This window comes from Charadrius vociferus, unplaced genomic scaffold (genome assembly GCF_000708025.1).
Source record: "Charadrius vociferus isolate BGI_N301 unplaced genomic scaffold, ASM70802v2 scaffold743, whole genome shotgun sequence".
Classification (NCBI taxonomy): domain Eukaryota; kingdom Metazoa; phylum Chordata; class Aves; order Charadriiformes; family Charadriidae; genus Charadrius; species Charadrius vociferus.
This window is the reverse complement of record NW_009647747.1, coordinates 1,149,964-1,173,689: the sequence shown is the minus strand read 5'-3', so window position 1 is coordinate 1,173,689 and position 23,726 is coordinate 1,149,964. Positions and strand designations below refer to the sequence as shown.

The 23,726-nt window shown below is 40.4% G+C and overlaps 1 protein-coding gene across 3 annotated transcripts in view; it reads right to left on the bottom strand.

Annotated features, from left to right (window-relative positions):
- Positions 1 to 23,726, bottom strand: part of NEDD4L (neural precursor cell expressed, developmentally down-regulated 4-like, E3 ubiquitin protein ligase) — a 127,826-nt gene that overhangs the window by 29,897 nt on the left and 74,203 nt on the right. The window contains exons 5-13 of one of the 3 annotated variants that reach the window (XM_009882035.1): positions 21,206 to 21,256; positions 17,817 to 17,878; positions 17,610 to 17,712; positions 16,531 to 16,697; positions 14,147 to 14,279; positions 12,827 to 13,003; positions 7,001 to 7,075; positions 4,991 to 5,050; positions 38 to 169 (exon numbers count right to left, since the gene is read on the bottom strand). In XM_009882035.1, coding sequence (XP_009880337.1) covers positions 38 to 169; positions 4,991 to 5,050; positions 7,001 to 7,075; positions 12,827 to 13,003; positions 14,147 to 14,279; positions 16,531 to 16,697; positions 17,610 to 17,712; positions 17,817 to 17,863 — 894 coding nt within the window. In that variant the 5' untranslated portion in view covers positions 17,864 to 17,878; positions 21,206 to 21,256. The remainder of the gene's footprint in view (positions 1 to 37; positions 170 to 4,990; positions 5,051 to 7,000; positions 7,076 to 12,826; positions 13,004 to 14,146; positions 14,280 to 16,530; positions 16,698 to 17,609; positions 17,713 to 17,816; positions 17,879 to 21,205; positions 21,257 to 23,726) is intronic. The other 2 variants (XM_009882036.1, XM_009882037.1) reach the window with 2 other exon arrangements.

The window sequence follows — 23,726 nt, the reverse complement described above, 5'->3', positions numbered from 1 at the left end:
GCGTTTGCTATCTAACCATTCGAACAGATCTTCATACCTGCATAATGGGCCGCGTCCATGTCGTGGTTCGATTGTTATGATTGACGTAGTAAGTACGGCCCTTTGCATCCTTCCTTTCTTCCCAGCCCGACGGTAAGCCTGGTGTAGTATGTACATAGGCCACTGAAGGCTGTTCAAGCAAGAAATGACTGTATCGTTATTTTATAATTGCTAAATAAAGAGCAATATTTCACAAGTCTATTGTTTAAAAAACCCCAACTTGTTAACTTACAGCATTCTTAAAAAACCATACAGAACATGGACTCTGATATTTAAGATAAGCTCCTCCTCAGCTACCTTTGAGTCAAATCATTTTTTCTCACAACAGATCTTTTGATTCCCTTTCGCACAGATCAAGGTATCTTGTTCAGAAATCAGCTGAGCTTGTATGCCCTCAAACTTTTGTAGATTTGTAGGTGATGCGTAATGACAAAAAGGAACTTTGTGGTTTAATTTTTTTTCCTTAAAAAGGTGGATTTTTTTCCTTTTATTAGTCTGGATAAATAAGAATTGAAGTTACTGTGCAGTCGAGTCAAGGTCTGTTCTTTCCTTTGCCCCAGGCGGCCTTGAATCAGTTGCAAGAAACCACTGTGGGTATAAAAACTAAGGTTTAACCATTTGTTATGGTTGCAAATGTTGCCCTCAGGGTTAGGTGGTCTGAAGACACAAGACACCCCAAACCGGAGCCCCAAATTTAGCACGGAAAGATTTTTTTACTAGAAGTTCCACAAGAGAGACACTGTTATAACGAAAATACACCGGTAACAGTAAAGGTGCCAAAGGCATTAACTGTCATTAAACAAGTTATGTCACTATTCAACAGAGTAATTCCATTACTGTGTGTTGCTGATGTTGTCGTGTAGTCCCCGTGAGGAAAATACTCGATGCCTAAGCCAATTGGACATTTTCTTTCTGGGACATATAGAGGGGGAACCCCCCCCAACACTGTAGCACCATGAGAAAGAGCGGCGCGCGCCTGTAACATTGCCCCTGCCTGCATCTCAGCGTGCGCTCCAGCAGGGGAGGACGCCCCGGGAGTTACAGCTTTTAGACCATATACTCTACCTCAAGCCAGATGTTTATTGGGCTTAGTCACTTTCTAGCTTGCGACTCCTCTTCTCTTGAGGCATCCCCTGCTTGTATAAATGATTAAGAACAGGTACCCTGGCTGTCAGTGAAGAAATGAGAGAGCAGAATGCTCAGGACAGGCGTTTCTCTCCAGTAACTGATGTAAATACTAAGAGCCAGAGAGACACGGGGTCTTCTGTCACTCACAGCAGAGCGAAGCAAACTGCTAAACTCCGCAGGACAGTATTTTTCCTCTCTAGTGAAGCCCACGAATGGAAAGAATTCTGATTTACAGTCCTGCCTGCCTGCTGTCGTTTCACAGGAACCGTTCTCCTCTATGAACCACGAAGGTGTCTCATTTTCCCTTTTGCGATGCCGGGGCATCTCGTGGAGAAGATGTGCTGCTGGGCTCGATAAAGGAGAAACAGAGCGGACAGACTGAAGGTTTGTGTAGAACATTAGATCTGTTGTTGTCACTTCACGTGTGCTCTTCGCTCATGTTAATAACAGCAGTCACTTTAACTACTGAGAGACAACTTCAAATTTGAAAGTCAATACAAATTCAGCTCTCCACTATGACTTTAGCATCAATCGCGGTATTTTTATTAAAGGTATAAACTAACCGGTGGGAAGAGCTGATCACTAGCAGGGACTCTGAAGAGGGTAGTATGTCTCAGCCTCGCACCAAGAGAACGAGGAAGCCAAGGAACTAGGGGGAGACAGGGGGTTTTCTTCCACCCGTTCTTTGGGGGCCTGGGTTAAACCACTGTAGGCACAGACCCGTGTGTATGACAGTGATGATATCAACAACTTAGAGTAAGCAAAGGTGCCCCCGCTGCAAGCTTTTTGGAGCATTTTGCCCATATCCGAGATGACCAGCTGAAACACAGCCTGTTTCAGGGCTGGTTCATACACAGGCAGCCCAAGTGCAGGCAGGAGGAGATCAGCTCTACGGGCAAATGATTTGGTAAATATGAATGATCGAAAACTCAGTCCTGCAAAGTATTCACGTTCACACATGGCTCTGAGTTATTATCAACTGCAAATTACCTGCAAATTATTAACTTTGACTGAGGATACAGCAACACAAGAAAGATGCTCTCGTTATGCCACCTGACCTTTCCTTTCTCTTAGACGCTCTGCCAAAATAAATTCAGCTATCAGTAGCCTCTTTCTTTACTATCCATTGTGGGTTAAGGCAACCCGTAATGCAATCTGCAAAACAGAGTTTGCTCTTCGCTCTCTGTCCCATATGTTAGATACCAGGGTAAACGATATTCTACCACACAGAGTAGAAACTTGGGGAGATTTATCAAGAGCCTTTTACCCCCAAACTGAATGCTTTTAAACAGGTGTCTTCAGTAAACAGTGGAGGGGGAAGAAGTATTGTGCTTAAGGACAAAATGTCATGAGAATGGAGATGCTGGGACACAACGCATTAACTCGTGTTTTGCTCAGACTAGTCTTCCCGTGCAGCCTTCACGGGAAGGTCCTTAGGGACTTAAAAAAAATTTTAAAATTCCTGAAAAGCAAAATGGTTAATAACCACAGATATATTTACTCAAACATGCACTTTATCTACAATCACCTGCTTCACTACCCACACTCAAGTAACAAATTTCCTCATCTTTCACTGCCGATATAAACAGTCAGCCACGCCGTATCTAGGGCAGATGGAACATTTTTACACTTACACGTAATATTTAGTGTGTCCCTTTCTTATGAACTATCTAAATGCTTAGACTTGGACCCACAGGGGGAAAAATCAGGTAACGTTTGCCTGTATGAATAGACCCTTTAATAGCCGCCTCAGGCCCCAGCGCTGGCTAAGACAAACCACAAATCAACACAGGCTCCTCCCTGCTTCAGTCACACTCCAAAAGAGATGGGGGCTCCACAGCAGGTTTTTTTTATCAGAGCAACCAAGCAGGATACGCCGCTCTCGGGCCCTGGTCGTCAGGCCGCAGAGCCGAGCGGGGTTATCAGTGCCTCGCCAGTGCTACGCGTGTCTCGTTCTCACTGCAAAACCCGTTGCAGAGAAAGCCAGTCCTGCACAGGGACTACTCCTGAAAGAGGACGAGGACCCAAACCGTCTCAGATGTAAGGGGGCACAGAACTCGGTGCCTGCTGCCCTTAAGGGGCTCAGCTAAGCCAGCTATAAAAAGGGGTATCATCACTTCTTCTTAAGATGCCAGAGTGTGGCATTTTTGTGCAGCCCCCCCGTGCCTCACGCTCCCAGCACGCCTGCCGAATCACGCTTCTCGAGGGCCTGAGGCTGAAGAACATCTGCCTGTGGGTCCCAGTCCAATGAGGGGTTCTGTAGGGATTGTGGAAGCAAAACTAAGTCACCAAAAAACTTCTACTATTGGCAGATTGTCTACAAGCTTTAGGTGCCTAAAGGACAGAGAGAACGGCAACCTTTGAAGATAATGTTTGAGGATTTAAATACATGAATCCTATTTAAGTCCCAAGTCCTCTACAGATTTGGGTTTCAGAATATAAATGCACGCTGAATGAAGACAAAGCGGGGGGTAGTGTCCCATTAGTAAGCTGCAATATAATTAGGTAAAACATCTGTGATATAGTTGGATGAATTATGAGTCAGTGAAGTCTGAACTCGGTTATTTGCAGAAAAACAGTAATATTTTGCTCTAAAAAGTATAATCAAGACAGAGGTTCTGCCCATAAAAGACCTTCTTTACATTACAGTTCAACATAGCACACATTTTGACTAATAATTAACAAGTCAAGCAGGTTTTACAAGAACATAAAAAACTGCTACTTGCAGGAACAAAATGCAAGTATACTCCTCTGATTCTAAAACTCAAACCACAGTAAATACAGACGGTATTACAGAATGACGCATCAACACCCAAAATAAGATCTGACATTACCACATATAACTAGGAAACATACCAAGTTTAAATTGTGTTGCTTTCCCTGAAACAAATTATCTAGGAGTGTGTATCATAGAATCACAGAATGGTTGGAAGTGACCTTAAAGATCAACCAGTGCCACCCCCTGCCTGGGCAGGGACCCCTCCCCCCAGCCCAGGTTGCTCCAAGCCCCGTCCAACCTGGCCTTGAACCCCTCCAGGGATGGGGCAGCCACAGCTTCTCGGGGCACCCTGCCCCAGGGGCTCACCACCCGCACAGCAAAGAATTTCATAAAAAATATTCATAAAAGCTATTTATGGTAGTTACTGTAAAATGATTTCAATGAAATAACTTGTTTCAGACTGACATTTAATGTTAAAAAAGAATGGGATGTTTTTGGCAAAGTCCAATACAAATTAGAAGCACTTTCCTTGTATTACACTTTCAGAAAGGCACTTCCAGAATTTTATTGGATGATCAAAGTAAAAATTGAGCCTTGGACTGCTGAACAGCTCCTGGAAAATGAATCCTGGCATTAAATAAGACCATTAAGAGCTATATATTAATGTACCTCCACAGTTCTCAAATTAAGATCAACTTACAGAATTAAAATGAATTAGTCTAATGGAAGACAGATGCAAGCTAAAACCACAGCTATATGTACACTAATTTGATATCTCTAATCCCCGATTCTTTCAATATCGGTTTTAAAAGAATTAGGTACCCTATCTTTCATTTTTAGAAGTCCATGGTATTTCCTTAGCGCATAGCTTTGTTAAAACTCAGTGGCATATTCACATCATTAAAACACGCCAGTATGTGAGTGAAATTGCAATGTTTTGACGAATTTTAAGAAAATTTGAAACAACAATAAAAAAATATAACCATCCAGTGGTTGGATTTCATTCAACACACTGCTGCTTTGTGAAAAAAGTTCCATATTATACAAGACCTAAATCTACCCATGTTTTATTCAGAGATAGTGCTTGATAAAGAGTATTATTACCGTTGGTTCCTCACCACCTGTGACAGTTGAAGAACGAGCTCTCCTAGATGGACCACTCTGCTGTTAAATGATAATTAATGTTACAGATAAGTATGCTTAGTGATGAAGGTCACAGATTACTGTCACATCTTTAGGAGTAAGGAATCACAGACACTTAAATTTATGAAAAGAGAGCAATTAGATAGGAATAATGTTTCAGATGATAGCAAAAAAATTGAGTCAATCACTGATAACCAAATCAGAATCTCATACAAAACCCACCGAGGGAACTAATTTCAAAAGTTCTTGTAGCCAATTCTGTACGTTCAGTATTGCTAATGATGATGATGATAATAATAAGAACGTTTATTCTAAATGTAACACTGTCCTCCCCTCCCCCAACAAATTTTGCATGTTCTGCCCATAAACATGGTATTTAAAAACAAAATGGATACATTCTGGTCATCAATGAGTGCACACAAGTACTCAGATGAAAAAGATGGAACTGATACTATGAATTTTCAGTAAGGATTAATACAGTCAAGAAGAGCACTGCATTTAGAAAAAAGTATGTATTTAGTTGCTAGACTTATCATCAGGTCAGTAAGGATTAAATATGGTTAAGATCAAGTAACATCCTTGTTTTAGAGCAATGCTTTGATTTCTGGTGTTTCGAACATCAGCCAATGAAATGAGTGTTCTACAATAACGAAGGGAAAGGTGTATCACCAATCCCAATCTGACCGCACCAGTTAAAGAAACCCAGACTCCACAGAGTGATATTAAACAAAGAAGCAGAACACCTCCGGAACAGACTGCATTAGGACTCAACTTTGTGTAGCACAGAGAGAAGACAGTTAAGGTGCGATTGTACCAGAAAGCACACCATTGTTCACCCAGAAGAGAAAGTAAAGAGACAGATAATACTTCAGCAGCGGTTCTTTGAGCAGCAGCTAATACATGCATCTGTAAGCACCAAATGTAAATCAACTAAACAACTTCCAGAACATGTGAAAAAATAAACAGAGAAAAACACTACGGTTATTGTAAATATCTGCCCAATAGCAACAGAAAGAACAAGCAAAGGAGAGACATCACCTTTAATAACAAACTTATTGGCATACGAGACAAATTTGCTATCTGTAGATTCATCTGTAACATATTTCTAATTAAAAAACTTGGGGAAAAAATCCTGCGAGTATAATTTTTTAAAATATTAAATTGTTTTGAAAATCTGAACAGTTTTAATCAAAAGCATATGTTGCACAATCCTATTTTAAGTAGTCTCTCTGCAGCCTACCACCTTTGCAATCTTCATACTTGGGTTGTAGGACAAAATACGTGGAATTTCCTATCAATTAGATCAAAGGTGTGCATGCTTATGACGTGAAAGAGAAACTTGTTTAAAAAACATCTTTGTCTCTTTTCCTGTTTGAAGAATCTACTTAAATAAAATTGCAGAAGCTGCTGCTTACCCAAATTACTCAGATTAAAAAACTACAACAGATGCGATTCTGTTCAGTTCTATCGTACGAGGACTATCACAAAAAGGCTCCTTTGAACTACATCTAGGTAAAACACCTATCCTTTTTAATGTTATACAGATTTAAATATTCCAAGTAAAACCAATTTACAGGACACAAAAATATACCTGCTATGAGAGTCCTGTGGCTGCTACAGTTCCAAGTACAGATGGTGCTACTGCCCCCTCCGATCCCAGCTGAGAAAAGCCAGGATTTTCTCTCTCCACTGTCTATATGTCTAGAGTTTAGCAAATGGAATTTCTGTGTTAAATAACTAAAGTTAGTGTGACTATGGTCTCGGTCTCAAAACGTTTTCCCCTCTCATGAGTGTCCTCATTTTAGTTGCTGACCATGATGGTATTAGTTTGGTATCCGTTACTATTTGGGATAGTCATATGCTCATACTGGTTACTCATCTGTATCTGACTGAAACTGACCTAAGAAAAGATATTCTTCAGAATCAGACAATGTTCAAACACAAAGAAAGAGAAGTTAAGCTTTGGTTTACCAAGGATAATTGAGACTGTTCAGCAACTGCGTCTGTTACACTGCAAGATCTTAATCTCGAAGAAGGATCTCTTTGCTGGAAAAAAAAAAAAAAAGACGTCTATAAGTTAAGGTAGCTTAAAACATGGCGTTTTATTCAGTAATTTTACTTTTCTATCATGTAATCCAAACACCTCAAAAATAATATTTATGTTACAGTGTCTTTAGTTTTAACATTCTACAGAAAGGTGGCAAGCAATGAAACATCGAAATCCTCAGCATTCCATCCTGGACTGGTTTAGATTAACTGAGAAAAGGAAAGTACTTGGATACACATCTTGTACTCATCTTTAGCATCGAAGTCACAATGTTTTATTGGCTGAATCTACGAGAAGAGGATGGGCCATCCTATCTGGGAAAATTCACAGCTGTGGAATCAGCAGTAAAGGGGAAGGTTAACTAGAGACATAATGGGATGTGAAAATGCCCTGGAACTTTTGAAAAAACTATTTTCAGGTATCTTCAGAAGACATTAAGGAGCATAAGCAGCATAAAGAAAACGTAAAACTTCGGGCTGAATACTGGCCACGTAGCCCTTGCAAAAATCAATAGGCTAGAGTTAAATTTCTACATGCAGCTGACTGCACCGATTAACCCCTCTATTCATTACTCGCACAGGGCACGAGCGGATACAGCCCTGCCCAGGGGACGGTATGTGGTTCTCGCATCTGTGACATCCTGAGCCTGTGGCCGGGAAAGCAGCCCGTCCTGCAGAACTTCCACTGGCATTACAGCCGCAGTGCCAGCCTGGCTGAGACCACCTCTTGGCTTTTTCAGACACTGCCAGATTTGCATCTTAGTGCACGATGCTTTGCTTGCTCGTCAACAATAGCATTAAGAGCAGCTTTAAGGTTTACTGTTTAACCAAGAGCAGAGAAGTGCTCAGAAATTTGGTGGCTGGAGTTAACGCAGAACTGTCCTACAAAACCAAACTAACTCCTGGATATAGAACTCTATATTGTCATGATCGTTAGGGCACCTACAGATATAATACAAATAATACCACAAAAAAGGACATTAGAGTATATGCAGTTACTAGACAGGTTACTTATGTTTTACAGATACAAACCTCTCTGTAACAAAATCTCCTGCAAACAGTTAGTATCTCTGCTATTTTACTAGGTAGTGGTACATATAGTTTCTCTGTTGACAATGACCCTTCGTATACATTATTAATAAAAGGGCTCCTTCATTTTCCTAAAGGAGAATTGCCAACACGAACAAATTCTGATAGAAAAAAAGATGTGATTTCTTTTTTTTTTTTGTTTTTTTTTTCCCTACTATCACAAAACCAGTGGCAGAATGCAGCAGCACTATCCCAGGTCAAAATACCAACTCCAGGAATTTTGGTTTGAAATTGGTGAGGATCCGGTGAATTGCTATGAATTTCTTTGGAAAGGACAACTCTTACGTTAAAAATTCTCTGTCCCACGTGATTTCCTAAGTGTAAGTGAGGGGAAATCTTAGCATAAAAGCACACCTGGCAAGAAGGATGGCAAAAATCTGAGCAATTTAGCTAAGAATATTGTTTCTTAGACAAAAAAATAAGCAGAAGACACTTCTCTTAAAACCAGACATTGCCATGAAGACCATAGCTGTTACACAGTTCTTCAGGGAGTGAATGCCCCACCTTGGTTTCCATTACTTCGTGGTGAAATTCACAGATGGCATGCATTATTGACAAAAATTAGGCATTAAAAAATAAATCCAAACTCAAATATTGCAGATAAGACCTCAAAGTCTTAATTTTCGTCTGTCTTCTACTTTTTCAACTTCCCAAGACGCATACTTCATGATCATGAATTAGAAACAACAAAGCCCTAAAAAAGCAGAAATGCTATCACGTCTGCTTGATACAAAAATGTAAATCCTCACAACCCTGTGAGATTTATCAAAAATAAGATGATAAAGCACAGCGGTGTCAAGTGCCTGAATTCCATTCCATACGGGACAGGCTCAGATTATAAAGGGACAGCACCAGAGAATTGACAAGGATCAATAACTACATTTTCCACTTGCTACAACATTGGTTTTAGGACTCTCAGCCACAGAGGCTTCTTCACATCCCAGAATTACAAGGAAGAGCTCCAAATATCAGCTTTTACTTCTTGATAACAAGACATTTACTATCCAATTTAGAAACGTTTCAGAAGGAACTGATGTGCCATGCCCATATTCTTTATATTTAAGAAGGAACTAATGTTCCGCCTGCAACAGTTAGCAACCATCGCCCTGCACAATTAATACCTGGTCTGCCAGGCGTGGTCCAACGTAAGAAACATGTGAGGATTACAGTAATTTTGAACTACCCCATAGCTGGTACCAAGACATCTAGAAGGCATTAGGCATGGCGTCAGCGATCATTTTTTGTTACTCTCGTGAGAAGTCCCATATAATGAAAAAAAAAATAATACAAATCCTGTAGTCATGAGAGCTGGCAACAAAGCAAGCCATGAACAGAATCGTTCCGTTGGAAGGGACCTGCAAGGATCATCTAGTCCCACTGCCCGACCGCTTCAGGCCTGACCAGTATCCAATAAAATACAGTATTCGTGCAGTATTCAATAAAATCAATCAGCACCTAAATAGCATTTCACTTCAAATGCGTTTTCTCGCACAGCTTTTCCGTATGGCACGATTGAGGTTGTAAGTTCCAGGTACAGAAACGGGCCTTGGGTAATTCTTAAACTTACTGTTTTGCGTAACTGATACCTCACCTTTAATCAAAGACTAACTAGCGTTACCCTCTTCTGGATATTAACGGCACGAGGATGAACGCACTAATAAACAAGCAAACGAGCTAGCCTATTTCTAACCGCTCACCGGGCCCCCTCACGTACCACAGAAAGGTAACGAAGCAACAACTACTTGAGAGGCGTATCAGAAACTCCAACTCTTACTTGGAAACAACAGTCCTAAGAGCACATTCTGTGAAAAGACCAGTGTTTAAAAAAAAAATGTAGAAAAAAAGGATGTAATTACACTTTGCTTCTACGTTACGCTGAAGATTAACGTGAAAGGATTTGTCTGACAAATGCACCGACCAGCAAGTCTGACGTGTTTTATGGCATTACACAGATATATGAGGAGAGTGACAAAATACTTCAACACACATACAATCACTCCTCCGCTATCTGTTGCAATTCAGCCGTGGAGTAGGTTAGCTATGTCTGGACGTAGAGACACGGGAGCTGTCGCTGTGTAGCGCTACCACAGGTCAGGCTGGACAGCCTAGCGCAGGCGCGCTGCTGGGGAAACGCAGCTCTAAGGGCCTCTGGTTTCAGCCCACAACCTGCAGCTCTGGGCCGGCTGCATGTAAAGCCAGTTTAGAGCCGGATGGTTTGGGAAAAACCCTGCATCCAAGCTGCCACCATGCCAAGTCGCCAGCCTTGGGGAACCTGGGTCAAGAGGAAATGTCACGTGGACATAGCTGAGCGCACGGATTCCAGCTAGCGTTCAGCTGCAAGTGCCAAACTCTTCCTGCCTACCCCGCTCAATCCAAACGGAGCTCCAGGGTGTCTCTGTGCTGTGCTTGCCGATCTCCACAGTGGGAGGATCTATTAGCCCAAGGTAAGCGCTGATGATTCATGCGGAACCAGCTCAGAGTTAAGCGCTGCATGAGCGCAGTGAGCCCTCCCAGAGGCGGGAGCTGGGGGAAGCGCAGTTCAGAGACACAAGCTACCTTGACAGATACGCTGGGGCTACACACTAAACGCTGCTCACCTACTCAGCCTCTGTGTGCAGACTTCTGGGGGCCTCAGCAAGGCACCTTCGAGTAATTTCACTGTCTGGTTTTTATGGTACTTTCAGTATCCCAACACCCTTACACTGGATAACACACAGTGACAGAGATTTTAAATGCTTTGACAATTTCCTACTTTGTAAGCGTGGTCTGATTATAATATTTATTGCATTGATAAGAAAGATGCTATCGCTTAATTGCTCATAAAAGAGCTAGTTTGTATAGGAATATAAGTATTGAATTATTTTAATTAAGATAACTTTGTGGCTATACCATTTCTTTTATCTAGCGTAAAAAAATGTGGGCCCTGACCTTGCCACTGAGACTGCTTGATTACCCTCCTGCCCTCCAAGTGAAGGTCTGCCAAAATCTGCAGTTATCTACAAAAGCACCAGTGCCTCTTTATGCAGATGGTCAGCCATCACAGCTATAATTTGCTAACATCCGAATCACTACAAGACATCTATTGCATAGGCTCTTTGTGAAAAACTTGCACTGTGTCAAGATTCTATTTAATCAGACCCAGAGTAAATGATTTCTGATCTCCTGAACTGCAAAGGTACACTGACGGCATATACCAAGAAGAAAAAACGAAGACATCTCAGCACAACCTTCTGTCTAATACAACTGTTTTCTTAATCAGAGACCTAAGGCATTCCCCTTCTTGAGAGTGCATGATCCTTATTTTTTGTGGTATCACCATTCTGACCAACTAATGGATAACAAGGCACCAGTATAGGTTAGGGGTGGACCTGCTGGGAAGTAGTTCTGAGGAGAAGGATCTGGGGGTCCTGGTAGACAGTAAATTGTCCATGAGCCAGCAATGTGCCCTTGTCGCCAAAAAGGCCAATGGAATCCTGGGCTGCATAGGGAAGAGTGTGACCAGTAGGTCGAGGGAGGTCATTCTCCCCCTCTACTCGGCACTGGTGAGGCCACAACTGGAATACTGTGTCCAGTTTGGGGCTCCCCAGTTCAAGAGGGACAGGGAACTGCTGGAGAGAGTCCAGCGAAGGGCAACCAAGATGACTGAGGGATTGGAGCATCTCCCGTATGAGGAAAGGCTGAGAGAGCTGGGACTCTTTAGCCTGGAGAAGAGAAGGCTGAGGGGAGGCCTTATTATTGCTTACAAATGTCTAAAGTGTGGGTTGAAGGAGGATGGAGCCAGACTCTTCTCGGTGGTTCCCAGTGACAGGACGAGGGGCAGTGGGCACAAGTTGGAACAGAGGAAGTTCCGTTCTAACACATGGGAAAACTTCTTTACAGTTGGGGTGACAGAGCAGTGGCACAGGCTGCCCAGGGAGGGGGTGGAGTCCCCTTCTCCAGAGATTTTCAAACACCCGCCTGGATGCAGTCCTGAGTGATGTGCTCTGGGCAGTCCTGCTTTAGCAGGGGAGTGGGACTAGATGGTCTCTAGAGGTCCCTTCCAACTCTGAGGTTCTGTGAACAAATATAGAGAACATTTTTTGGGTTTACCTCAAGTAAACTCTTATCGCGAGAGACAATTTTTTCCAGACTAGCCATTTACAAACTTGTGGTGGATTCCACCAGAACTACCTACTGCCAGTTCTAATCCTTTGTTAGTCTTATAAATAGCTGATGCAGTAAACTGAGGGGTTTATAAAATCCTAATACAAGAACGCACATGCTTTATTATAAACATGTACCGTTAAAAGACTGAACTTCAGAAGAATTATTACGTAGTAAAATGGATGCTGATTGAAAGAGCATTAGCAGTTTTTCCTCTTTCCTGTGGAAATTCTTAGTTTGATACTCTCTAGTATTACAAATTTTGTTTCACTAAAGGTGTAACAGCAGCAGAGTCTGAAGTTAAACTCACAGAAGAAAATATTAAATCTAAACTGAGGAATTCATTTGTTCAAGGCAGTTTGCTTTATGGTGAAATCATGACCCATTTTTTGGAAGATAAGTTTAACTACATGCTCAGGTTTTCCTGAGACCAGCAATTACTACCCATGATTCAGATCAGGTCAAACTAACAGACTACAGTAACAGAGGTTTATATAGAAAGAGCAGCATGTCACGTACAATCAAAGAACTGAGTTGTTCCCCATTGGAATCAGGAGTGACCTGAAGTCTTCTGCTCAGTTCCTCAGATAGCTCCTGAGGACTGGTTCGGGATACTGGAGATGCAGGAGGAGGTGGCAATGACAAGCTTAAGGAATCTCCACTTGCACTTGCCTCCTCTGAAATCGTTTCCCAAGGCTAACAAAAGAGAAGAAACTACGTTAAGGATTTGTAAAAACAGATTGAGTCGTCTTCTTTCCCTTTGCCTTCTGTGTGACCACCTCATTGAGACAAACACAGGTGTGATAATGAGCCTCAATATTTAAGGAAATAAACCAACCCCTAGAACACACAAACAAACATTCTACTCAGTGGGAAGTAGTCACAGGGAAAAATGGTTTTCATGTTGACTTCAAAACAGTCTTCACGTTGATGATGACACAATGCTTTCTTAGTCAACACAGGAAATGATGTCGATGAAAAGATGCATTAAAAAACTCTCATTAAATAAATTCTATTTGAAATTTTGTCCAAAATGTAACTAATTCTGCACTCTTACTAAAAACTTGTATGAAACAAATGTTTATTTTAATTTAGAGTAAATGCATAATAGAAAGTTCTCATTAGTATCTGCAAATCAAATATTAACGGGTGATAAGTGCAACAACAGTTTCAGCAATCTGTTTCTTGCTCTGAGTAACACTTAGTGAACCCAAACTAGCTTTCACAAAGAATTTTGTCTGTGAATCACATAATAAAATATTCCTTAAAGTTGAATGGGGTTAGAGCTTTGCACAAACTCTCACTTAGGCCTACAAGTATCTACCAAATTTATTTTATTCTAGCTGTATATTAAACAAACACTCACCCGGGTTAATAAGATCTCGGAATTCTAACTAAACCCAAGTATTCATGGAAAAAACCCAATAGTTTCTCTTTCCTCTAAATCAAGACACAAAGAAAATTGAAGTACATGGGAGGTCTGGCCAGTATGGTTCCTTTCTTTTTACAACTTATTCCACTGTTATTCAAAGCAGAATATCGAAAGTGTTTCCATCAACATATATATAACAAACAATGCTTGCAATTATAAATGTTTCTCCCAGCATTTGCGTAGCATTAAAACTGCGTGTACATTATCAGGCACCCACAAATGCACGGGACCTTGAAAGTATAGCTTTGTTTAGGATTTTTATTGTGTTACTGGTATTTTACTTAGGTAATTTCCATAAACACCACAGAAAAGCATTACCCTGTATGTTATATAGTAATCAGTTTACAAACGAGAAAAACATCAGCTTGAAGTTTAGTCAGTTTCTTAACCCCAAGACCTTTACATACCTCCGGAATGTCTCCACTCTCCATAGGTTCTGGTTCCAAATCCTCACTAATGTGTCTCCGAGAGCGGAACCGCCTATGGGCTGCTTCTTGGTTTATTTGTCTGATGTTGTTATCTGAATCAGATCCCACATCACTGGGTAGTGGGGAAACGAAAGCATGGGAAGGAGAAAAGAAGAAAACCCCAACGAATATTAAACTAAACCCCCTACTTTGTCCATTGCTTTGAAAACCTCATTAATGCTTTTAATTAGAAAAATCATTATTCTTGCATATGTCAGGCGTCATAAACAGGAGACCATTTAATCTCTCAATCCAAAGTAAATAAAACTGGAAGCACTTCACCAACGTCATGTAACACTGGCAATTAACATTCTTCATGCATCAAAGTTGGCTGAGCTGAAACTGAAGTCCACACTCAAATATACCAACCCACCATCACTCATCCTTTCCTGTGACAACCAGAATCATTCCTGACACAGAGATTTTACCTTTGCCCCTCTCTTTATGCCAACTACTGTTTTCCTTTTTGCAACAGCCACAGCAAATGTAAGCTGTTGCGGTACGGATAACGTTCTGAACTGGCTGCGACCACTAGCGTGGCTCCCACCATCAGTGGTGGAAACGGAAAATACCTCAGTTCCCTTGATGGAGACCTGCCTGGCTTGTGGAACTTCTCGACGTGCACAGCTAGATAGAAATCTCTATTACAGCACTCAAGGGGCAGACGTTGTTAGGAGGCAGTATTGTATTTGAGCCCCTCCTTCAGGACAGATGGTTATGGTCAGGAAAAACTTCTTTGTGCCATCATTTTATCATTGCACTTTTTAAAGAACTGAGAGAAATGAACTTCTCTCATGTTCCTACTGCAGATATGGACTGTACAGCACTCAATGTTCTTCCTTGATGACCAACTTAGTATCTGAGTTACTGGCCTAAAAGTGAGAAGTTATGTATCCTACTTGCAACCTCATGAGACCTTCTGCTCCCAAAGGTTTCATAAATCCATAGAATTTAAAGGCTTAATAGCATCATTCTAAAGTCTTCGCTCTTCACCAAGCCTTGACGCATAAAGTTTATCAGTAGTAATTATGCCTTTGTGTCGAAACTACCCGTGACAATACCTAGCTAAAAGTGAATCCCTGAGGCCTTCATTTTATACACCCATCTGATGATGATGCTTTCTAGTGACGATTATTTTTTGGTATCTGCTAGTCAAACATTTCTAAGTCCATGTACTGTTTACTTCATTTAGCATAATCAGATTACATGGAGGTGCTAAATCAAATGATTTACAAAACCTGCTTTTTTATAGACACTGACCATTAGCAATCATAATGATAGTAGCTGATGAGATTTACTCAGCAAAATACACATTGTTTAGTAAATAGCTCAAATAGTTCAACAGTAAATAGTTCAAAACATACAGAACAAAATTTAATTCAATTCTAAGATAAATGCACCAGATAAGAACAACAACAAGAACAACAAATAGTGCCTTAAACAAGGACAACACGTATTTGCATAATTTAGCTACGAAAATGAATATTCAAGAACAATTAGTGTTGTAACAAGCAGTAGTGGAAGAATAGTTGCTACATAAAAATAATGCCAGATGTTTAACTTCTACCTAATTTCCGTATAACTCTTAATTTTGTCAATTATACATACTTTTTTAAATGTAAGCTTACCACAGCTCTGTAAGTCTAATCATAAGAAACATATAATGAAGGCTTGAACAGGAGCTCCACATTAGCACAGTCAGCGTACATAGGTAATGCAGTCTATACACTGAATAATAATCAGGGCCTCCTCAAAATTAATCAGTTTACCTTAATTAAAAATTAAGAGAGTTGACTTTTTTCCGCCCTTACCTTTCCAACAGTCTCTACAGAAGAAAGTAATTTATTCCTGTTAAATTACTTAGTGAAAAATTCCACATCTGTCTCCCAATATTCTAAAGGTATGTTGTTGATGTGCTCACTTCCTTCCCACCCCTTCAGATTTCCTAGAATTTCCCAGAATACCTATGTGTACATAGGTGACTTGTTGGGGGTGGGGAAGTCTCTTTCATTCTTAAAAAAAAAGATGTTTCCTTTTTAGCTGAAGATATCCAGACTTTGGTTCTCAATTTACTTGCACATCTGTGAAAATTTTCCATGAATAAAGTATAGTTTCAGATATGTAGCACAGCACCGAAATCATGATTAATCGGTTACTGAAAAGAATAATGTGCCCTTATAAACTGCTTCATAAAAGTCTTGCCTAAGACTTTTTCCAACCTTGAATTTGTAAATTCAGAATGGTTATCTTTGCTGGAAAAAATCACTACCCTAACTGATAATTTTGCACACACTCACAGAACATTGCACTCCACTGCCACTTACATTAAACTTGGTCGATGCCACTGAGTAGTCCTGTTGTTATGGTTGACATAGTAAGTCCGCCCCAGGTTGTCCACTTTTTCTTCCCATCCAGGAGGCAGCGGAGGAGGTGGTAACTCCTCCTGACGTTGAGATGCGGCGTCATTGGAATCAACCACATCCCATCCATGCTTACGAAGGAAGAAAAAGAAAATTAAAAAGTTTAAAGCTCAAGCGAACGAGAAGTTATTTCATTGTTGCTTACATTAGCATATAGGTGCAGATTCCGAAAGTTTTCCAGAGAAGTTCAAAATTACATAATGTAAAGCAAATAGAAATAGAATAAACTCCAGGTGCACACTCCAGTGTGCACCTCATTTCAACGACAAAAACCCTAAAATCCCATCAGTCTATTACAACAGGGATTCCCACATGCATCTGCGTGGTTGCCTGTTCTAGTAGTGCAGATTCGCAGTCAAGAAGCAACAGAGAATCAACCGGTACCTTTTGAACTGAGAGATGTAAGGCTTGGGTTGAGAGCCCTCATTCCCAAGTTACAGATGACTGCTGCACACTATTAGGAAGGCAAACTTGGGCTGACAGTCCTTCTGTCAGTCCCAGCTGCAGCTAATGCTTAAGAGGGATGATGGCTGATAGAGTGCTGAGAGGTCCTTAAACCTGCTGTGCTTGCATGAGCTTTATTCTCTGCAAAGTCAACGCGGCCAAGGAAATAAAGAAAAACGTTCTAACACCTACTTTGAAATGGCCTCTGAAGAAGAGGTACCTACTACAGACCATTATGTTTACAAATTACTTGCACAGACTTTCCGAATTCTTCTACTTGGCATGACTTCCACTACTACTTGCTCACGAACTAAGTCAGACAGACTTTAGAATTCATTGCGGCAGCTGAAATACTTTGAAATACTTGAAATGGCTGAGAAAAGACCATGCTACAGTAAAACAAAAAGCTGGGGGGGGAGAGGAGAGTAAGCTGCTACTAACACTGAAAGAGAAGACCCTGGTAGCAAAGGTACAACTTTTTCTACAATCATACCTGAATCTCTAATAATTGGAATGCTTCCACAAGCATTAAGCCTTACCTCCGATTCATCCCTTTGATCACTGTTTTCATCCTCTTGGCCACCGTTTTTAGGCATATAAGCCATCTTCAGTCTCAAGAAACCCTTTACACGAGATTTGTGGCTACAAGACAAGGAGGTACATTTCATTCAACAACCCTTAAATAGTTGCAAATAACAAACCTTGAAGTAAGACATGTTTTAAAATACAAAGGTTCTCCCCCTCACCTCCTTGGTCTGAGAAGGAAATCCTTAAACGTGTATGGCCTTTCCATGGTTGGGTCTTCAGTCTATAAGCATTCAAGAAAATGGCAAATTAAAAGTGGCAAATTAAAAATGGCAATAAACAACATTCACATCCCAGATGTGGTAGAAACGCTAGAGAAGACATTTAAATAACAAAGTTCTAGCAGGCAGACCTCTACCAGTGTGTTACCATTAGCTGCAAATACACAGTTGCAGAAGCAGTCCACGAGATGTCACTGCAAATATCAGTGATGGGCTGCACTGCGTCTCATTTCTAAGTGTACACAACACTCAATTCAGAAAAAGGTGGAAAAGACCAAATAAACAAACCCTTTCCGATTTTTTCCAGTCACCCAACAGCAGTGTCAGAAAAGGTTGCATCCATTTCAAAGCAGTATTTTTTTTTGCATGTTAGAAAGTGATGAATCAAAACTCCTTCTCAGTTGGCTTTCATTTTTATTTCACAGCAGCTGAGACTTTCAAAAATAATTAAGACTTTGAAATCTTTTATGACATACATAAGTAATATTATCAGGCTGACAGCCTATATCATCTGATTTCCATTTAATTATAAGTTTCATAAAGCCTTAAATCTTGAAAACTTTCTACTGAGAAATCTAGATGAGCATTTCAGCTTTCTTATCAAATAAGTTACATTTTTCACGTCTGCGAGAACACGGATGCTATAGGTACAAAACTAGGAATTTAAAAATGACAAGGTAAATATGAGAGTCAGAAATCAGTATACATATTCAATGTGTTGATTATTTGGGATACTTTATTCTAATCATACGACCAGAATTAGAATATTCAAATCATACGATTTAGGCTGACAAAACTGGATGCATGAACTGTGTTACGCTAAAAGAGTAAGCACATTATCATAAACACTCCAGTAAGACTCGAGATCTACTACCTCAGATTAACACCAACCTTTCTCACAACGAGCAAAGGTTAGTGGTACTTTTCAGAATGTTGTGCTCGTCTGCCATCCACTAAAGAAAAAATATGATAGCATAGCCGTAAAACCCTTCCCAGCCCTCACCCTACAAATTGGAATACTTTGAGTCCAGTTCTTTACCTAACCTTTCTGAACACAGAATAAACTAACTCCAGACTATTATTCATTAAAAGCTTTGTTGTCTGTTGTATTTCAAAGTCAATAAAAAAGAATTTAAAAATCAGTCCTAACTCATTATCTCAGGTATTACATCAAATACCACACAGACTTCCTTTTCACTGAATGAGGCACTTCCTGCATTCAGTGTCCACTTCAGCCGTGAGAGATGGACTTCCCATCTTCTCAGATAGTACCAGATTCTAACCAAATCAACAGGACATCAAAGCATGCCTGACTAAGAAGTACTGCTTTTTAGTACTCAACGGTATGTAACGTAGATAAAATAAGCTGTATATTTTAACCAAATTTTGCAGGTAGCAATGAGATAGTGTTAGAAAGCAAGGATTTTGACGAACACATCAGCAGTGCAGTTAGAATGTGAAAGCAAACATTTGCTAATAAATATACCATGATGTCTCTTATTAAGGTACTGGAAGGATGAATGACGAAAATGTTGATTAGAACATAGAGATAGGCAGTATGTTTCCCTGAGCATCAGAATCAGTACACACACCTTAAAAAGCCTCTAACTAACTATAACAGAGTATGAGAACACAGCCAGAGGCAGGCAGGTAAGCACCCTGCGGAGACACTGCTACGTTGCAGCTCTAGAGAGAAGCACTGTTCTGAGATATGCACTGCGAGCTTTCCCAGAGGAAATTTTTTGGGAAAAAAGTAGCTGACCCAGGAAATTTTACAATGTTCTATTTTCTATACAGACAGTAGAAGACTTTAAAACAATTCAAAAAAGTTTAGCATTCCACTCAAATATGAGCTAGAAAGAGACAGGCACTCTCATGTTCTATGCAAATCCCCTGTAAGAGGAGAGCTGTTCTCTTCCTATACAATAAGGAAGGAAAGCAAAAAGTTGCTAATTCCTCAAAAGAGCTCACAGAAAGTGTGTGACATGTCTATAGCTCTATCTCAAATCTTGCTGATGATTTTTCATTATTAAAAAGAATGTTTACTAAAAAGAAACTTTAAAATACCACCTGACTGCAAAACAGGCATGCACTAATACGGTCCTCATCATTTTATATTTCATAGTACGTTGTCTGCAGGACACATGTAGCTTAACACTGGAGGGCTTTTTCTACAGTTATGTGCAGGCTCTTTAGATACTGTCTGTGCATATGGATGCATGTAAACGGAAATATACACATAAGTAGGGATAAAATAATACTGCGCAACACAGCTCATATGACATGAGCTCATATGAGAATGGAATGATGCATTTTTCATCAGAATACATTTCTGATCGTTCCTTCATATTTTTCAACTATTGTAGTTTATAAGGCCACAACAGCATTTTGACTCGTGATGATCCATAACAGACATGTCTAAATAAGCATCACTGTAAAAGTCATTACAAAGCCATTTTCCTCCTACAATAACATCCATCAATAGCAAGAAGTCAAATTCAGGCACAAATAGCAAGTCGCTAAAACTGACACCTTATTTTGATGTAAACGTTTTCAGTAGCTTCCACCATTCCTACGCTCACCCATTCAAATACAAAAACAACTCTCCAAGTTCATGGAAGTAAGATTAACGTGTACCACATTCTAAAAATATTAACTACATCCAGACAACGTTAGTCATCCAAAACATTATACATTATCAGAAAACACTTATACTCAGTGTCAAACAATCACTATATAAATACATACACATGGATGTACGTAAAATTAACTAGAAAACTCTGTGAAGTAGAAAGTGTATTTCTCACTATTTACAAAGAAGATGAAAAGCAACCGCAGTGTTTCATACTTTTTGTGCCCTGTGACCTTCTAACTTCAGTTCTAAATAGGACCCAAAAAACGTGGTTTTTTCGATGTTTTAACGAAAGCTCTGGAGGAAACAGAGTTTGCTAAAGGAGAATACAACTGTTTCAACTGTAAGGGGAAAATCATGAAAAGGAAGAAGCCAGAAGATCAATAGGACAATAATCACCAACGGTAAGGTGAGAAACAACCAGTCTATTGGCCACATGTCATTCATGACTTTACTCAGACCAGAGAACAACTGTATTCCTTGTCCCTGCAAAGGGAATAATTTCTCCCAATTCCTGTGCATGGTAGGGCTTTGCTGTCCATAAGGTTTTTCTTTAAGCCTCTAATGCTATGCTGGGAATGCTTGCTTTAAGAAAATTTAACTGGACCGCTTAGGGAAATAAATTTGACGTAACATCAGGGTTTTTCATATCTGGTGATGACAAAAAAGAGCACACTGAGACAAAAGCACTGCTTACCGGAAGGTGACTAAGTGGCACATCCACTTGACCCAGGAAGTCGTCTCTAGTCTGTCAAACAGAAAGGCAGAAAACGGAGTAAGTTTGCATCAGAAAAGCAAAAAATGATAAACATCAATCCAGTCACAATGAAGCAAAAATGAAGATGGTTGAGTACCATTATTTTAGCAATTACTGGTTTCTACCCCTTCATTGTTGCACATTATCCGTTGCTATAATTTATCTATTTCGGCAGAGCATTTTCTGCGACAGTCCAAAATGGCTTCTTAGTCCACAGTATGTATGTTAAGTACTGAGGAGATCGGTTCTTCTGACAAGCTATGCATAGTCATAGAATGGTTCAAAGCGGTTAGTACAAAGTGCTACTCTTTCCAGCATTAGCCTCCACATGCATTAAAAAGCAGAGTGAAATTACTGATCACTACGTCACTGAAATGCTCATGTCAAACTTGGTGACTTTTGTTTTTCTTTTTCTTTAAGGAAAACCTCGTATGCACATCCGACAGGGAAGGGAGGGGAACCCAACATCCAAACAATGAAGACAGAACTGCACGAATTGTAATATTTTTCCCCCCAAATAAAAATCTGTTTTATCACTTTACCAAACAGAAACCAAAGTATTAGAACTTTTTGATTTATTTTTTTTTTTTAAAGAATGGTGTTCCATTAATTCAGAGTGCTTACTTTGTGAGGAACAGTTACACACCCTTATAACCAGCCTTTTCAGTAACTCGGTGTTTCCCACTTGAAGACTTGACCACTCGTACGCCACTTCAAGTTAAGCATGCAGATGTGGTTATACCAACATTTGGGCTACACAGCACCATCACAAATTCACTTATGCACAGTTTTGTCCATACAGAAGTGATGAACACTACTTTTCTGCATGCTCTTCACTATTTGTTTGACCACCACCTTCTCCTCGAGCGAACAAGCCAAATGCAACATCTCCCACGGAGGTAACACGAACAAGCTGACAGAGGGACCTGGTCTCCACCTAACTATACCTTTATTACTGGGTATTTGAACCATTATTCATAACTTCACCAACTATATTCCATACCCATTTTACAACTATGAAGATGACAGGATAAAGAGAGTCCTTCAAGGTCTAGAAGCTCAAAGATCAAAAATCTGATCTTTGCATTACTTAGCGATCCTTGAAGCTGCGCAGACTGGACTGCATGCAGTGGCCTAATCGCCCGTTCATACCTACTGCTTTAAAGAGCATAAAAATTCACACAAGATATCTCAGCGCACTTCTAGCAATCCACTTGCAAGGACAGGCAGAAGAAAAGGAACACGAAATATTAGCAGATGGGGACAAACCAAGTATAAGCTTTGAGAGGGAAAATGTGTAGTTACCCACCCACTGGACAGCTCAATAAAGCCTAGAAAGAAACAGCTAGCATCAATTTTCTCACCAAACAATAAAGTTTGTTCACTCTGTATATTAAATTACAGCAGATAAAACAATTTTAGCTGAAAATATTTGCGTACTGAATGGACTGTGATTGCTTTAAATAAATAATAACTTTAAAGCACTGCTCAGGTGTTATCTTTATCATTTAGAGACACCTCAGAACTACTTCAGCATTTAACAATTTTTATGATTAACAGTGCCACCTGAAGAGCCGAATTGCACTGGTAACTTTTATTGTCAATTAATCTAAATCTCAGGGGTGATTTTTCTTTAAAATGTGGCTGTTACTATCCATCCAACTTCAACACATCCCTGAGCAAACCAAAAATGCAGGCCATCTCCCCGTTTGAATCACATACACATACATCAGTTGATCTTCCCTGCTGGTAAGTAATAGAGGGCAACCCAGAAATAAAATCAATAAAAGCACAGACAGTACAGTCAGGCACTGCACGGAGCGACTCCTTTCTGTCTCTTCGCACCGCATTACCTCAAAATGCCATGCCTCCGAGTAGCTTGCTGGTGCTGTAAAGTACTCCGGAACCTGACAGAGTACTTGCACACTGAAAATTAATCAAGTCATATGCTCCCATCAGAATACCGTTCACAATGAGAGGAAGCCCACAAGAGCAGCGTACTGGCCTGCGACACCAGGCCCCGCCGCTCTCAAGTGCTGTAAAAAGGGGTAGTGACCGGACCGACGGTATTCAGAAGCAGCTGTACAGACATCAGATAAATATTCCAGTTTGTCCCTTATAAACACTTCACTTTTCTGACAGATTTTCATCGACATGTTTGCACTTAACCTCCCTGGCTGCTCACAGAGCCACTGTGGGCAGTATCTAGGGAGAGGCTCTTCAGAGCTGCCCGAGGTTTCCCACACAGCAGTGATGTGGACCCGCTGAAAGTCAGCTCCGCAGCTAATCTAATCTACTCCTTCGTTATGATCATCATTTGCTCATTTGTAACAGCAATTCACTGTGCTAATGACTCGGATTAAGAATCCTTCCTTCCTCTGAGGAAAGCCATTAAAAACAGCAAAAAACCCAACAACGCAGAAACTCTGCAAAAGCACAGAGAAGCCCCAGGCCATTTCCT